Here is a 17,563-nt window from a genome sequence, read left to right as displayed (position 1 = left end):
ACTGACCCGGAGCAGCAACTAGTAGTAGTATAGTTTGACAACTTCAGTAGTGGTGGACGTTTTTATTTACATTTGTCCTGTGACACTAGTACTACATTAAGAATAGGTGAGTCTGAAAAACATTTGTAACGCATAAAATAATTGCACAGATTTTATGCATCTGGTATGTAAGGTCTTTATTCTTTTTTTTTTTTTAAAGTTTAGTTACACAAACAGTAGGGCGGAGCAACATGAAAGCATCATCTGCCTGACCTAAATGAGGTTTGAACCATGAAGTGTCAACATAGACAGCCACTAGCAGGGAAACATCTCCGTCTCACAGCCACACTCTGTACCTGGATCAGCCACCACAAATGAGCTAAATGAGTCCTACAGAAACCAGGAAGCTATACAGAAACAGGTCAAAACCACACTTAAGCACCAATACAGACAACCACAACTAAATGAAAAGTCAGCCTTTATCAAGCGACAGCATTTTCTTTCCTCTAGATGCTTCAGATACATAACCATAAACTTGCAAGTGAGCATTTTTGTTGCCAGGTACATGTGACACTGTACACTAAAAGAAAGGCACTCAAAAGTGATAAATCAAAGTCTTTTTTAAATTATAATCCATGAATGAAAAACAGTTTGTACTTTTATGTTGTAAACGGTTAAGTTTTATAGGAAGTTAGAGATAAAAGAATCAATTTGTGACTAAAAACTGTGCAAGTGACTCACAAGGTTTTCAAAGAATCTGACGCATGATGTAGCGACATTAGAAACAGGGCCACAGACTTAGAAGTGGTAATGACGTCACGTGATGTCGTTTGTCATTTAATAGATGTGTTTTTCATGTTTACAAAGTTTGAGCTGAGATCGGTTTTCATGTTCCGTCTCGACAAACGTCCACAGCAGCCTCTTCTGTCTTCATTTCTTCTTCACAAAAAAACCCAATCAGCTTTCAGATATTGTTTGATCTAATCTCTGTATGATTGTTATCTGAGAAGTATTGCATGTGGTACGGTGGCTCGTGTAATCAGCACAGTCTGCCGTTCTCCTTTGCGTGGCTCGACCCGCCTACGCCTCTCTGATCTTTCCCTGCTTCGTGACATGAACAGACCTGTCTGCTCCAAGCTGCCAAACTGCTGGCCTAGGAGAAAATGTAAAAAAACAAAGCTAAGCCACGATGTCATATGACAGTTCCTGAGACGACATAGGGCTTTTTAGGCTTTATGGCTGTATTTTGAAATCTGGGAAGGGCAGGAAGAGTTCTCTGTGTGGCTTCGTGTTCAAATAATCTTTAGATTCTGGGTGGGACAGAAGCTCTGTGTATAGTGTGCAGGTGTTGTGGTACACATGGATGGTTTTAGTGTTGTTGAAAGCCTTCCTCTGCTGGGAGGTCTGCTCCTAAGGCTGTCATGGTTCAGCTTCACTGAGCAGAACTTTGAACTTTTAATCTTTTCCTACACCTCAGGTTAAAACCAAGATTTGGGGCTGAAAAATGAACTCATGAGCAGAAGTACCAAAAACTGCAGTGGAGCCGCTTGAATCTGACTCGTAATAAAATACCCAATACCCATTATTTATTTTCTAAAATTCAAAAAAACCCAAGTTACTGCAGCCTGGACCCTTTCTGATGTTTCTAATTTGAATATGTTTTCTTTATCACTAAAAACTTTGTGGGCAATGTAGCTAGTATTGATCATAGTGAAACTAGACTTCAAACTACAGACACGTCAAAGGCATTTTGCCTTTGGCAAAAGTCTTATGGATTCTCAAAAAAGCTTTATCATAGTAAACAAACAGTGTGCAGAAAATCCAGATCATGCCTCAGCATGGGGGAACGTAGCAATCGTCAAAAACTGATAATATTTCAAACCTCAGAGGATTCAGCACAAGATACTTGGTATGCTCCTTGGTAAGCTTTTAGTGGCTCTCCTACACTTGTCCTTATTTTGCCATTTAAACTTATAATGAATCCACAGCTCTTTGGGTTATCTCAGGTACACACTGCTGCTGAGATTGGCTGCTAATGAGGGGCAACTAATCGGCTTTGAACAAAGGTGCCCTTCTTTTTAATTATCAGTCAATTTTCAATTCAATTCAGTTTTATTTGGGGTTTTTTTTTTAATTGGGGGGGGTTCTTCCCTCTTTTTTCTACCTTTTTTGCTTTATACTCTAACCTCCTAAGACCCGAACTCTTCCACGGCATGCATTTTTAATTTCTCTTTGATATTTGGGCTGATTGGGGCCCGATGAATGTAAAAACAAAGAATTACCAGATTTTTTTTTAACCTAATTTTTGTTTCTAAGAAAAATGAGAGCCACATATGAGGATATTCGTTTAAAATTTCGAGAGAACAGTAGCAGTATAATGTCCTCGTAAGTGGATATCGGGGCGCTTGTAGAGTAAAATTGAGTATTTTGTGATGTCCACATATGTGGACGCCAGGTCCTAGGAGGCTAAGGTAAAGACCCTATAATAATACAAAGAAAACAGAGAAAGTCCTAACAATCATATGACCTCCAATGAGCAAGTGCTTTGGTAACAGTGAGAAAGAAAAACTCTTATGGGAGTGATGCTGAAAAACTAGTTCATGCATTCATTACTTCTAGGCTGGACTAATGTAATTCATTAATATCAGGATCAAGCCTGCAGTTGATCCAAAATGCTGCAGCAAGAGTACTGACAGGGACTAGAAAGAGAGAGCATATTTCTCCTATATTGGCTTCCCTTCACTGGGTCCCTGTTAAATTCAGAATTGAATTCAAAATCCTGCTCCTCACATACAAGGTCTTAAATAATCAGGCCCCATCTTATCTTGATGACCTTATAGTACCATATAACCCCATTAGAGCACTTCACTCTTAGACTGCGGGCTTACTTGTTGAGTATTTGATTAGACATAAATTATCTGAATTTCAGGAGTGGGACCACACCTCCAAACATTCCCCTTCTGGTTCTTGACACCTGTTCTCGTTTTCGTGCCGCGCCGTCCTGAGGTTGTGAGCCCAGCTAGTGAAAAGGGTGGCTGTGGCTCATGTGGTAGAGCAGATCAGCTACTGACTGGAAGGTTGATGGTTTGATCCTTGGCTTCCCCAGTCTGTATGCCAAGTATCCTTGGGCAAGATACTAACCCCAAGTTGCTCTCTGATGCGTCCATTGGAGTTTGACTGTGTGTGAATGCATAGATTGCACTTAAGTATAGAAGAAAGTGCTTGTATGAGTGGGTATGAATGGGTGGCATGTTGTATACAGCGCTTTGAGTACTCCGGGAGAGTAGAAAAGCGCTATATAAGAATGAGTCCAATGACCAAAAGTAGAATGGGAGGCAGAGTCTTCATCTTTCAGGTGCTCAGCTTGAGTTTTTCTTCTTCAATCACCTTTGTAACTCACTATGTCTTTAAACACCTCTCTGCATTTAATTATTTGTTATTATTAATCTCTGGCTCTCTTCCACAGCATGTCTTTGTCCTGTCTTCATCAATTCACCTCCAACTGGTCGCAGCAGATGGCTACACCTCCCTCAGTCTGGTTCGGCTGGAGGTTTCTTCCTGTTAAAAGGGAGTTTTTCTTTCCCACTGTTGCCAAAGAGCTTGCTTATATGATTGTTGGGGTTTTCTCTCTATTATTGTAGGGTCTGCCTTACAATATAAAGGACCTTGAGGCAACTGTTGTTGTGATTTGGTGCTGTATAAATAAAATTGAATTGAAAATGTAATTGAATTACTGGTGGAAATGGGTTGCTCTCCAGCAGGTCAAAGATGTAAAATATATATCTCAATAGCAGGTTTCAGGGAGGAAGAGCTCGAAAATCTGACCACCAGATGAGGTAGTCAGTCTTCTGAACTCAGTGCAGTCTGCTTACCGAGAAACAGACTAAAAGCAGATGGATGCTACAACAGGATGGCACGAGAGTGGTCGCAGCGGGAGAGCATCATGATTTACTTTGACATCATGTGTATTTGTCCAATTACTTCTGAGTCAATCATTCACAATCACTGACTCAGAAGTGCAAATAAAGCAGTTTATGCCGGTCATGAGATTCCACTTAAGCTCTCTACCTGAGCTAATGATCCACACTGCTGTAAAGAATTCCTAGATTACTTCCTTTACTTACTTTTCAGATAAACACATCCTTAAAAGACTCCTTCACAGAGTGAGTAAAGAAAGATGACGACTGATATGATAGATAACCAATTCCATCTGATGAAAGGGGCCCCCAGCTCCAAACAACAACAGCCCTCACAGGCCTGAAATCTCAGGTACAGACAAAACAACTGCAGTCTGCACTATCGTCAGATCAACTCTGCAAAGTCAAAGTGTAAAACCCGACCAGACCAGAGTAGGGATTTGGCTTCCAGATGCACAGATGCTCGCTACCTTCCCTATGCAGTACCAACTGCAAGGCCTCAACTCGCAGTGTGTGTTCACATGGGTGGGTGACACTCGATCATAGTCTGCACAGACTGGGTTATTCATTTAACAGGAAGCACAGTTAATATATTTTCAAGGCACATTCCATCACACTGAGCCTAGTTTGGAACAGGACAGAGAGCGTGAAATAGCAGAGCGCTCACACCCACACACAACCTCAGAGACAAATAAAAGTGGCTGATTTAGTGCAGCAAAGTGCCACCGAGACTACATCAATCCGAATAAGTAACACAGCTAGAGTTACACGCTGAGCACAAATATTTTACGATGGTGATGGATCTTTATTGTGCTCTTGTGCAATACTGACTACACATCAAGAGCTCATTAACAGTGACTTTAGGTCTATTTTTGCACAGGGTATAACAGAATCCTTAACAAAGATTAGGAAAGAAAAATCACTTTAAATTCTGAATTTAGGTTACCAGCACTTCTGATCTTCGATGGGTGGTGTTGGCAGCCTTAGAGCTTTAACTTTGAAGTTTCAGCAGACTGGTGCAGCAAGTTAAAGGGTAACTGTGCATGAAGGTCTGCATTGTGATTTGGGTCATTGTTCCAGCTGCTAAAGCTCTTCTAAAGCGTCTTTTTTTTATTACTGCTGCACTCTTTCCCTGCTGCGAGTCCTTGTGCAAGGATTATAGTATGAAAACACAAGTGACCTCAGTGCGTCTCGAGAAAGTGGAGGGGAAAAGTGTGGGCTGTCATTAACTATGCTCTTGATGGCTTCTGAAGGAGCGGTAATTGAAATGTAATATCTCTCTGTGCTGCAGGAGGGAAATCATGCTACTGTGACTGACTTCCATCTGGCAGTCAGACCAATGAATAACCACAATAAATACCTACTCGTTAGTGGCAGAGAAAGTAAAGACTGAGAAGTATCTACTATCCAGATGGAGTATGCTTAAGTACACATTTTTTAATAAGAGTGTTATAAAATTCTGGATGCTAAACAGTTTTTCTAGCAGCAACTGTGCTTAATGATTTAGAAGGGCATAAATGATATGGTGTTTAAAATCCATTTCAATCAGCCAACACAATGCGGCCACTAACTGACCTGAGCAACTTCAATGGCCTAATGGCAGGACTGGCGTACTACGTACTGAGACGAGCTAACCATCAATTGGTGGCGGAAGGCTCCACCTATAATCTTAGACTGCATTTCCAAAAATGCACTGTCCCTGTCAGTGCCTGCACTGGTGCTAGTGAGGAGCCACTTCATCACTGTTCACTTTTGGCAAACAATTTGACATGTTAAAGATTTGCATGTTAAATAGTGTTATGTTGCAGAAGAAAATGTTAGCACTAAGAATCAATGAGCTTCATCTGTAAAATTGTTAGTGGCTGAGTCAGTGGTTATTAACTTCTGTTAATAATTGCTATTTGTGTGATGATGTTCGTGTAAGGTTTCATGCAGACTGGCATATACAGGATATGTCTTCTTGTGAGCCTTGGCAGGAATACTAACAAGTCATGAAAATTTTTAAACATATTTGTACACTGGTGTGATGGACGTAAATCATTTTAACTACTTTATAGTACTGATATTTCTTCTTTGCTTAGAGCAAGAACATCCAGCATCCCATAACATCCAGTGGTCTCTAACATTATCTGGACAACAGTAAATCTGTGTATGGAGGCTGTGTCATCACACAGAGTAAAACAGAAACTCCTTTAAGAAGTACCACCAGGTTCAAGTCCTTGTTCATAGGGGATGGTTTGATTGTTGGGGGGTTTTCTCCATATCATTCTAGGGTCTTTACCCTTAAAGTGACTGTTGATGCAATTCGGCACTATATAAATAAAACTGAAATAATTTGAATTGAATATATATAGAAACAGAAATGCTAACTTAAAGGATATAGAGCACATTATCACATCAGCTAAACTGTTTCCTCCCTGCTTCTCTTCCTCTTTCCCCATTTTTCCAAAGCACTGAGGACGTTAGTGTGGATAGGAGGACAGGCAGGAAACCTGACTGCAGTTCATCACCGTTATACAGGAAGGACTGCTGGAAAAAGGGAAAAATCTGCAAACCAGGCAAACATTTAATAGGTTTGTATCACTTCAAGGCTCTGAATTAATTTGTTCCAAATTAAATGCATTCTTACTGTGAGTAGAAGTGAAAGATTTCTGTGCTCAAACACTCACTCATGAATGTTTCATGTGTAAAAAATTGTAAAATAATTAATAAAAAACAACATTTTAAGACATTTAGTATAATGACATTAGAACTATGCTTTCAGGTATGACAGCATTGCTTGGCCTAATGAGCTCACATTTCAATGTGAAGCTACAGCGCTTTCAGAAGTAATCCTATAAAAAAAACCCTGAAAGAGATTTTACTGCTGACACTTTTCTGGAGCAACACAGGAAATAAAAATGTGAAATAATCTGAGTTGAAACAAGAACCCTTCTTCTTTTCCCTGCAGCGCTGTCACTGAAATGTGCAAAGACAACTGGCAGAAGGCAGCTCGGGGCCACATAACTGCCACAGCAGGCGGCTGGGCTCTCCCCCTTTGCTCCTGAAAGTTATCCTCCCACCTCTTTTAATCCACCCCTCACTCCACTTTGGCCCTAATCCTCTCATTCCTCCCTGTCTTTATCTTCCTCCTGTTTAACTCCCTCTCTCGGCCTCCCCTCTTCCTCCATCCCTCCTTCGTCTCTAAGAATCCGAACGCTCCAGTGAAGCGTATTGAGAATGAAGACTTGACAAATATGGTTAAAAGGAATCAAAGGAGCATAACTCAGGCAGCTTAAAGTTATATTTTCCATGCTTAAACGTAGTACTGTGCACAAGAAATAGGAAATGCACAGCGACATTTGCCTCAACACAATGAAGATTCCCTGGAAATGAAGGAAAACGAAACCTTGTGAAATCCTGCTGAGCGGATTGTTATTGACATCAGTCGGAAGCAAAAAAAAGTAGGAGAAGATAAAAAACAGTCCAGCTCTGCTGTTTGGATAACCAAAAATGTCAAGCTGGTCCAGTAGTGGAAGAGCAGCGAGGAGCTTCCTGCAGCTCAAGGAGCTCTGGAGGAATGGCATGGAATAAGTTTATGTGTGAGCTTGTGTCTTCATGTGGGTACAAGTTTGTATGTCTTCTTGCTCTTGTGTGCATGTGTGTCTATTTGTGACACGTAATGCAGCAGGACCACACAGTCCTTGTGGTATGCGGGATTTCCAGGTTCAAAATAGGCTCCTGCTGTGGGAGGAGGGCAGGAACAAACAGGAGAGAGGGGGAGAAGGGAAGGAGAAGTGTAATGAGGACAACAAAATACACGACTCCAGTTTTCATCTTCTTGTCAACATTGTTACAGTTGAGCTAACCGCTTGTCAACAAGGGGAAGTTTCTGTGGTTTACTAACATGACAACTGTCATGGTGTCACAGATGGAAAGTGGCCAGATCTATTTAATTGGCATGTTGGGAGGGAAAGAAGCACTACTGCATTGCAAACAGCTAAAGAGAAAAGTCAAACTCCTAATGGATGAAAACATTTCTTCACTCTGATCAAAGCGAGGAACCGGAACACCTCAGAAGATGCACACATTTTTTTGCCTTTTAGCACTAACAGGTCTCCAGCTGACAGATTCCATAATGCTATTATAACTATTTAGTGCGTTTTACAAGAAACGTTAAACCTGTTCAGGCTGTATGCAAGCCTAAAATAGGTGGAGTGACCCTTTTAAGTAAAAGTCTTGACGTTATGGATGCGCAAGAGGCAGAAATGTGATTCTGTACAACGCAGCTTACTTTTGCACCATTATTTTCACACAGACACACACACGCACACACACACACACACACACACACACACACACACACACACACACACACACACACACACACACACACACCTTTTATCATTGTTCCTAATCCTGTTTAAAATAATCGTTCGGTCTGCTAAAACCTGTGATCCTCAGCAGTGAAAGGTCTGACAGCGAGAGGGAAAGTTTTCTGAGGCGCTCTGTGGGTACACTTCAGGCTGCACGGGCAGCAGAGCTGAGAAGCGTCTCTGCCCGCTCTGAGTCACCTGTTACACCTCGCTGTTCGCGGCTCTGCGGAGAGCCACGCGAACAGCGCCAGAGAGAAAGCTTTCCCCCGGCCCCCTTCAGCTCCAGAACTCCGAGTTCGCGTTAAATACGTTATATAGTGACACCAGAGCGCGTGACAGCGAACAAGCAGAAAGTTTGTTAAACTTCGGTGTTTGTGTAACTCACCGGCAGCCCCGGGCTCCAGCAGCACAGATATGAGAAAGGCTGATACAACTCCGCGGAAAGTTAGAGAGCAGCGCCGTGCCTTCATGATTCTGTGTCCCCCTGCCCGAGATTCTCAGTCACACGAGCCGCGGAGTACGAGAGAGTCCAGGGAGTTGGCTTTGTGCGTCCGCTACGCTGTGCGCTCCACTCCCCTCAGCAGCTGGAGAGTCACTGCTGAACCATCCACACACACACACTCACACACACACTCTCTCACACCGTTTATAAGCAAGCACACTCACTTTGCTCTGACAGGAAACCGGAGGAGGCAGGAGGGGCTCTCTCTCTCTCTTTCTCTCTCTCTCTCTCTCTCTCTCTCTCTCTGTGTGTGTGTGTGTGTGTGTGTGTGTGTGTGTGTGTGTGTGTGTGCGTGTAACCGCCTACCCAAATACTGGAAATCGGAACAGTAAACAAGTCATTATATATTTAAATAGTGTGTGATCTGTGAAACTTCGCCAGGAAATGTTCTGGAATTATACAGAACTGCCAGAAAGTTTACATTTAAAGATTGCAGGACACAGTAAATTACATATTTTACATTCACAAATAAATTTTTTTCTTCTTTCTTACAACATACAAAAAATACAGACCTCTCTTTTTGGATCGCTATTTTGTAAGGGACACCATTTATATTATATGAGCATATGAGAATATTTAAATCAGTCACTCTTTATGCCACCTTATGATAAGACTAAAGGAACATATTTCATTTTAAAGTAAGTTACAGGGCTTTCCCTGCCTTTCTAGATGGGTTCTATTTTACTAAAAACTATCTAATATCCACATAGTTACAGATTTGTATAATTACAATATTAAAAAATACACACACTGTATTTTAAAAGAAAATACATTAAGAAACAGATTATAGTAATTTATATTTCAAAAATGACAAAAATGCTCATTTAACAGCAGCAAAAAGGTCGGTGGTTCGATCCCAGGCTGCATGTCAAATATCCTTGGGCAAGATACTAACCCCATGTTGCCTACTGGTGGTGGTCAGAGGGCCCGGTGGCGCCAGTGTCCAGCAGCCTCGCCTCTGTCAGTGCGCCCCAGGGCAGCTGTGGCTACAATATAGCTTGCCACTGCCAGTGTGTGGGTGAATGACTGAATGTAGTGTAAAGCGCTATACAAATGCAGGCCATTTTACCTTTTTTTTTTTTTACATGGTGGAGGCTGTGTCATCACACAGAGTAAAACAGAAACTCCTTTAAGAAGTACCACCATGTTCATCGGGAAAGGTCAACACTGCACCAGGAAGGTACATCAGCTATCACATTATCTACACCACTCGTATGTATGCTGTCTAGATTGTATTCTTGCAGAAAGAGTGGTCTTTTTTTTTAGCTAGAAAGTTGTGTTTTGTTTGTTGTTTTGGCTTCAGAGACTCTGACGCTTCCCTGTGTTTTATTTGTATCCTAATTGGTTGGTTTGCCTTAATCTTAAAATAAATGGCGTTTTACTGACGTTAACTATGTGGTGATTAATAGTTTTTTTTTTCACTTTGTGTTACACCCCATCCCAGATTACACCTTTGCATTAGTGGTGTTGAAAATCTTGGAATTATGAATACAGAATAGTATTTCTTATCAGTGTCTGATTTTGATCACCTGGAAATAATCTGATTAGCATTTTTTTTGCAAGGGATTCAGTAAGAAGTTCTATAATATACATAACAATTCTGTGTCTTCTGAAGTGAAAAGTGTACCTTACCTTAGATATTTCCTGTCGGCTGAGGTTTTTCACTCCAGTCAGCATTTCAGTGCATTTTTTATGCAGCTATTAAAAGGGACAGCATTGACACTGTTGTGCACTGACTGTTATAAAAAGACTAAACCGGCTGTAAGACCCACAGTAGGTAGTAGGTAATAGTTACTAAACAGAGACTTCCAGTTGTAATCTCTGTTGCAGATGTTTATGTTGTCCATTCTCATCAGGGCTGGAGTGTGTATGCATAAGTTCAATAAAAAAATAAGTTTTTGGAGTCTCTATCTTCTGCTATGGAGCTTCAACAGAATCTAGTCATCAAATAGTGTATCACTCAAACTCTGTATTTCATGTCATCCCATAAATCATGTTCAGTTACTTCAAATGATCTCACCTTTTTGAAACAAGTGACTGTGTAGTTGCCATTTCCAGTAAAGAATGAGATTCTTTTTTGGTGGTTAGGTTTACACTTTGCCTTTCGACCCTTCACTCTAGCCTGTGGAGGAGGTGGTAACACCTTGCATGGTTTCAGAGCACCAGGTTCTGAAACCATTGCTGAGAGCTAAAACAACTTGTTTCAGACAGTGACAAGTTGAGCAGCTGCAACAAGGCCCAGCATAATACAAACAAGGAGTATTTGGTACTGTGAGTCATGCAGACCTTTTCTAGAAGCAAAACTATGGAACTGGAAACGAGCATTTTAAACTCATTATAAGCACAATAATTGAGAAGATGTTCTGAGATTATTTCACAACTGCATGTCTGTATGTCCAACTCATGCTACTAGATGAAAGATTAACACACACACACACACACACACACACACACACACACACACACACACACACACACACACACACACACACACACACACACACACACACACACACACACACACGCACACACGCACACACTTCACAATTTTTCAGTTAAGTAACCAAAAGTGACTGACTATGAAACTTTAAAATGAATGTATTCATATGGCAATACCGGAACACTGAGCTGTCTGTGCGTGTGTGTTTGTGTGTGTGTGTGTGAGACTGATGAGCTTGCTGACAGACGTGTGGCACTGTTTGCAGCACAAACACTGAGCCCAGTGACAGAGAGGTAATGAAGCTGAGCCCATCTGTCTGCTCAAGTCTGAACATGCTGCTCTCTACCAACATTGGAACCGAGCCTTACAGTCTCCAGAGTCTCACAGCCCGCCTCTCGACCCCTCTTCTCTACCAGTGCTCCAGAGTCTTGCTCCTAAAGCCACAGGTCAGGGCCCAGCGAGCCTTTGGTTTTGAGATCCCACGAGACAGCAATAGTAGAATATGTTTTATAGGCAGAAGGTACAAATACAGTGAGTTTCCCTTAATGTCTAAAAATAGATTTTTTTTCCTCTCTTTTTTTTAGTTAGTGGGAATTTTCTGGGTTTTTAACCAGAATCCTATTTTGGTATGATAATTCTGGCCAGCAGTCTTTTCTCTTGTATTGCTGTTTATTACACTATACTATTGTTTCATGTGTTTTAGACATTGGTATCTACTCCAAAACTGCAGTTGTTTGTGTTTTACGCATTCCTTTGTAAAAAGTCCGAAAATATGTTATATGACCTTTGGACTCAATTTTTCTTTATGCCCTCGTTCCAAAAATATCAATATTTTCCATAGTTTAAGTAATCATAGAAAGGCTTGATGCAGACCCAAACAATATTAAGCAAACTTTCTCGATTGGGGGGGAATCTTTTGATTTATACTAACTCTGTATCCTCCTGAGAACCAGACTATTCATTTATGTCCTGTGTAATGGACATTTGTTCTTATTTTAGCTACCCTAAATCCTGATGTGCTAAATGGAGGACATCCTGAGCTTTCCATTAATATCTCATGTGTTTGGGTGGCCTCTTTTATCTCAGAAGAGGCAGGAAATCACAAAAAAGTTAAATGGGAAGATTCTTTTTTTCCTCTGTTCTCAGCAAGGTGTGTATTCTAGACGCGAATCAATTAATATATCTGACTTTTCATTCTAAAAGATCTACAACTAACACTAAGAACACAAGAGTGGAAAAAAGTCTGATTATGTGCAGACACTTCTTTAAGACATGCCTATAGTTTAACTAGTTGATGTATATCATCTGGTTTCATGGATAAATAAAGCTGAGTGTCGTCTACATAGCAATTAAAATGTATCCAGTGTTTGGTAATAATACTGTCCAAGGTATTGATCCTAGCATGGATGCCTGTAGGCCTCTGATTAACCTTTGTCTGCAGGGAAGACTCCCCATTTACATGCACAAATTCAAGTATATTAAGTAGATATGCTTCCAGTTATTGTAGAGCAATGCCTTTAACAACAATGATGTTTACTAATATCTGTAATAAAATCAGTGCTATCCAGTCCTTCACTGGGATCTAGCAGATCAAGAACAGAAATGAGCCCACTGTCAGAGCCAGATCATTTGTAGCTTGCAAAAAAAATCCTAAAACCTGACTGAAATACTTGAAATGAACCATTCCTCTGCAAATGATTAGTTAACTGTTTTAAAAACTACCCCCATGTTGTAGACAACGGCAAATTGATGGTTTAGAGGAAAACCTTATTAAAGTTAACTCAGAAAGATTGAAAGAATAAAAGAGTTTAATTTTTTCTCCAGTGGTTAAAATTTCATCTGTCAAGAGATTCATGAAGTCAATGCTAGTTAACGTTAAATGAATACTCTGCTCGACACAGCTCTGAAGAGAAACTTGGGGCTGTTCCTGTTTTTCCTGATTAATGAGAAATAGTCCTAGCTTTACAGGGGGCTTAAAAAGACGTAACACACTACTTTTCCAGATCAAACAAATATTTTTTAAATGAGTCTAAATTACACGTTATCTGCTTTGCCCTCTTTTTTTTAGAGGAACCACAGTAAGACTATTAATGTGATAATTGACGTCTGTGGGAGTAGCGTTGAGTTAGCTGTTCTGCATTGTGTTGGCACATGGCATTGAGAAATCACTTTCTTAAACCTGGTTACAGCACTTCCAGAAATGCATCTTGTTCTGACCACCACAAGAGAAAGACCCAAATCCAGATGCCAATGTGCAAATAGCGATCAGATTCACAATTCTTTATTCTACACACTATTTTAAACAAAGAATACCACACAATTTTGCGAGGGAAATCACTGGGGTGACATTTGGCTAATCACCGTTTTTACAAAGCAGTGTGGGGAACACTGGGGCTACAGGTGAACACAGGTGACTGGCTTGTCACAGTGCTGGGGCAGAGAGTCACTGAAGCAGTGGGTTTGCACCACAGGAGAATTTCATTGATAATGACCATGAAGAAAAGAATTTGTAACTGCTGGACCAAATTTAGCAGGAACAATCACTGATCCTGGGAAAGCAGAGGAAAGACTGGATACCTCAATAGACAGAAATCCTTATTTAGTGTTCCTCACAGCTGTTGATGAAAATAGAAGCTTTGGAAATTGTTAAACAAAAAATAAATGTAAAAGTGAGAAATCCTTGGATTGTAAAGATGTTGATATGATAGTGGTTAAAAACATCATTGAGGCTATTTAAAACCATTTACATACATCTATAATCCATATCATGTTCTATTTCCAGACAGAATGAAAATAGCAAACGTTGTACCTCCATACAAGTCTGGCAACAAACACCATTTCACAAACTACAGGCCTGCTTCTTTGCGACCTCAGTTCTCAAAAATTCTTGAAAAACTGTTTAAGAACCGACTGGAAAAATGTACAGATAAACATAAACCACTCACAGAGAGTCAGTACGGGTTCATATCAAGCAGATCAACATCACTGGCACTACTAGATTCAATACGATATATCACAAATTCCATAGACAAGCATATCACGGGAAAACATAGCTGCCCCAGAGATACGGCCTCCGCTCACTCAGATCATGACACTAGTATAATATCTAAAATTCAGTTATCAGTCAGAGAGTCTGAAAACAAGGAAAAATGTATTTCCATGGAAACTAACTGTAGATAAGGCAAACCTGTCCTCTGAGATCACAGGAGTGCATTCAGGCGAAGAGGTTATTTGTGGTAAATTGATTCCCAAGAACTACAGTGATGTGTAGGATGAGTCAGTATGTGTAGGTGTTGGTGTGTTTAATCTCTTCAGTATTAATTCCAACTGTCATGTACAACAGGCCCAAAAAGCTCAATACCAAGCTGTACGTGATACTAAATGACAACACATTAAAACCTTATGTGGTTTCCAACAGAACAGATTCATCATGTTTTCCCGGTTTTCTGGACTGGGGAATTTTTGCAACAGTGGAAACTTGGATGCAGATGGGACAGACTTTTTGGAGCGCTATTAAAAGAATATTTTGATTCATGTGGTATCTGTTTAGTTTCTTTTGCCGCAGGAGACTTATAAGCAGATACGCTATGTTTAAGGACCTGGCACTGGGACAAAATCTAGCCCTGTAGTTCATTTGGATCCAGATCTGAATGCTAATTTTGCTTTACTCAGTAAAATTACACAAAAGCAATCAAAATGTTGAACTCCACACAGTCCGGTATGTACTGTACTGTTTTCTGAAGATCTATATATTTATATGAGTTGACTGGCATAATTACACTATTAATGAAAATATCAGAAACACAGTCTTCCCATGTTTTTGTAATACAGCCATGTTTTAACACGTTCCCTGTTCGAGTTCATGTTTTGACAACCCCGTTCTAATAAAACAAATAAGAAAGACTCTGGTCTTACAGTCAAATACAATCAAAATACATAGAAAGGGGTTTAAGCGGGCACAAAGAGCAAGGAACTATCAAGAAATTGGTATGTTCCTATGAGCAGGGAAGTACCTTTCAACTTTCACCTTTGGCCATGCTGGAACTGGATTGACTCATGGTGGTACATCTGGTAAGAGGAGTAGAAACCACATCCCAGTAGTCAAGGTGAAAACAGACAACCTCTTATCAAAGCGTGAAATACACATGCTGGTCCATCGTGTCCATTTGATGCTTTGCCTCTCGAAAGCGTGCATGCAGGACATGTATGCAGAAGTAGTGTTAAGTTGGAGTAATCTGCTGTAACAGCAGAGGGAGATTAAGGACTCAGTTTAATTATTTGGTAGCAGTAATTAAATTGTTTCTGATGATTAAGCACTCTGGAATGCAATTCATGTAATTTTTGCTCACTACCAACTTCATGGCTTTAAATATATAATTTCCCCTTGCTGGTGATGCAACTTCTGCATATGTATCCAGTTCGTGTTTTGGAGAGACAAAGCATGAAATGGACACAGTTGACCATCGTGTCTATTACATATTTGGTTGTAACACTGAGTTGAAATAAATCTGGCCTACTCTGTTTCTCTGTATCAGAAACTAAAATGTTTGAAATATCACACCATAATGTGACAGCTTGGTAATCAACAGATTTCAGGAACAAATTGTAAGTTTACCAAAGTTTGGATAACATAATATACACTAGTAGTAGAATGGGCAAAACAAAAATTGGAACAGGACCCCCAGTTCACGCAGAAGATTTTGTTCAGTGATGAAGCAAACTATATTGTGAATGGTGAAGTTAACAAACAAAACCACCGCTATTGGTCTGACACTAACCCACATTGGATGGATCCCTCCAAGACTGTTGGAACAACAAAAGTGATGGTTTGGTGTGGTATATGGGGTACAACGATAGTGGGTCCATTCTTCATCAATGGAAACCTCAAGGCCACTGGATATTTGATGATGATGTGTTTCCGTCTTTGTGCACTGAAGCTGGCACGTTCCCTGAGTTTTTCCAGCAAGATGGTGCACCACCACATTATGGGTGCCAGGTCCGAGCATTCCTAGATGAACAGTTTCCTGGAAAGTGGATTGGTCGTCATAGGCCAGTTGAATGGCCCCCAAGGTCTCCCGATCTGACCCCCTTAGACTTTTATCTTTGGGGTCATCTGAAGGCAATTGTCTATGGTGTGAAGATACGAGATGTGCAGCACAGGGTTGCATTGACAATCCAACACAACGGGCAGCACATTGAACACATTTTATAAGTGGTCAGAAACTTGTAAATAACTCATGAAAGAATAAAGTTACATTGAAACCAAGCACACCATTGTTTTTCTTGTGACATTACCAATAAGTCTGATGTGTCACATGACCCTCTTCCTATTGAAAAAACAAAAGTTGTATCCAAGATGGTCGACTTCTAAATGCCCACCATGGTCACCACCCATCTTGAGGAGTTTGCCCCCTCACATATATTAATGTGCCACAAACAGGACTTTAATATCACCAACCATTCCCATGTTATTACGGTGTATCCATATAAATGGCCCACCCTGTACAGTGTAATAGAGGCCAGAATTGTTGGTCCCAGCTACTCTCCCTTATCAGACTGTTGAGCAACCATAAGTGCATGCTTGCCAAGCAAGCTTTCAGAACAATTTTGAGCACACTTTTTTATTTATACTAAATGTCAACATTGATTTAGATCCTTGTAACCCAATCCAGCCATTCTTTGCTCACATATGAATGTGTTCGAAATGCTTTCATGGTGACATTATGAGAGGAGGCCTTTTTCTTAAATATGGATTAGGTGAAATCGACCGGGAAAGGGATTTCCCAGTGAAGGCAGAATAGAAAAAACATTGTGTATGTATGTTTCAGCTTATCTGAAAGATTCGGGCTTACATATTTATATTTTTAGGATCTGGTTTGTTTCTGCTTTGTTTTATGCTACATGTTCTGTTGTAGTGCAGACCTTGCAGGAAGTATTCACCCCCTACCTCTCTGCCTGTGTGGGAGTTTGGTTTCTTACCACAGTGAGGGCATGCAGTGTGTACTTTCACAGGAGAGAATGTGAATATTAAAAGGTTCTTTCCTGGTTAATTAAAATTTGTCTTCTTGTGTTTTCTAGACCTTTGCATATTTGGGAGAGTTTTTCCTTAAACTAGTCAAATCTCTAAGGATAGGGATTGTTACTTGCACTTCAAATTGCACTACATTTTAGCAACTTACATTAAAATATATAATATTTTACTTGATTTGAAATGTACTTAAATCCAGGATTTCCATGCTTTCACAACCAGCTGCTGCCACTTTGAGGCCTCCAATCATGTAAATAAGTGCAAGTTTGACATTTTAACACTGAGCTTTCTTCCAAGCAGTGTCCAATTTCACTGGCACAAGACTTGAAAGTACTCCTGACA

At 40.4% G+C, this 17,563-nt stretch overlaps 1 protein-coding gene across 2 annotated transcripts in view; it reads right to left on the bottom strand.

Moving 5' to 3' along the window:
- Positions 1-8,894, bottom strand: part of tgfbr2b (transforming growth factor beta receptor 2b) — a 44,201-nt gene extending 35,307 nt beyond the window's left edge. The window contains exon 1 of one of the 2 annotated variants that reach the window (XM_004560072.6): positions 8,637-8,894. In XM_004560072.6, coding sequence (XP_004560129.1) covers positions 8,637-8,721 — 85 coding nt within the window. In that variant the 5' untranslated portion in view covers positions 8,722-8,894. The remainder of the gene's footprint in view (positions 1-8,636) is intronic. The other variant, XM_004560073.4, reaches the window with a different exon arrangement.
- Between the last annotated feature and the right edge of the window lie 8,669 nt (positions 8,895-17,563).

This window comes from Maylandia zebra, linkage group LG11 (assembly GCF_041146795.1).
Source record: "Maylandia zebra isolate NMK-2024a linkage group LG11, Mzebra_GT3a, whole genome shotgun sequence".
In the NCBI taxonomy this organism is placed as follows: Eukaryota; Metazoa; Chordata; class Actinopteri; order Cichliformes; family Cichlidae; genus Maylandia; species Maylandia zebra.
This window is presented reverse-complemented; position numbering and strand designations above follow the sequence as displayed.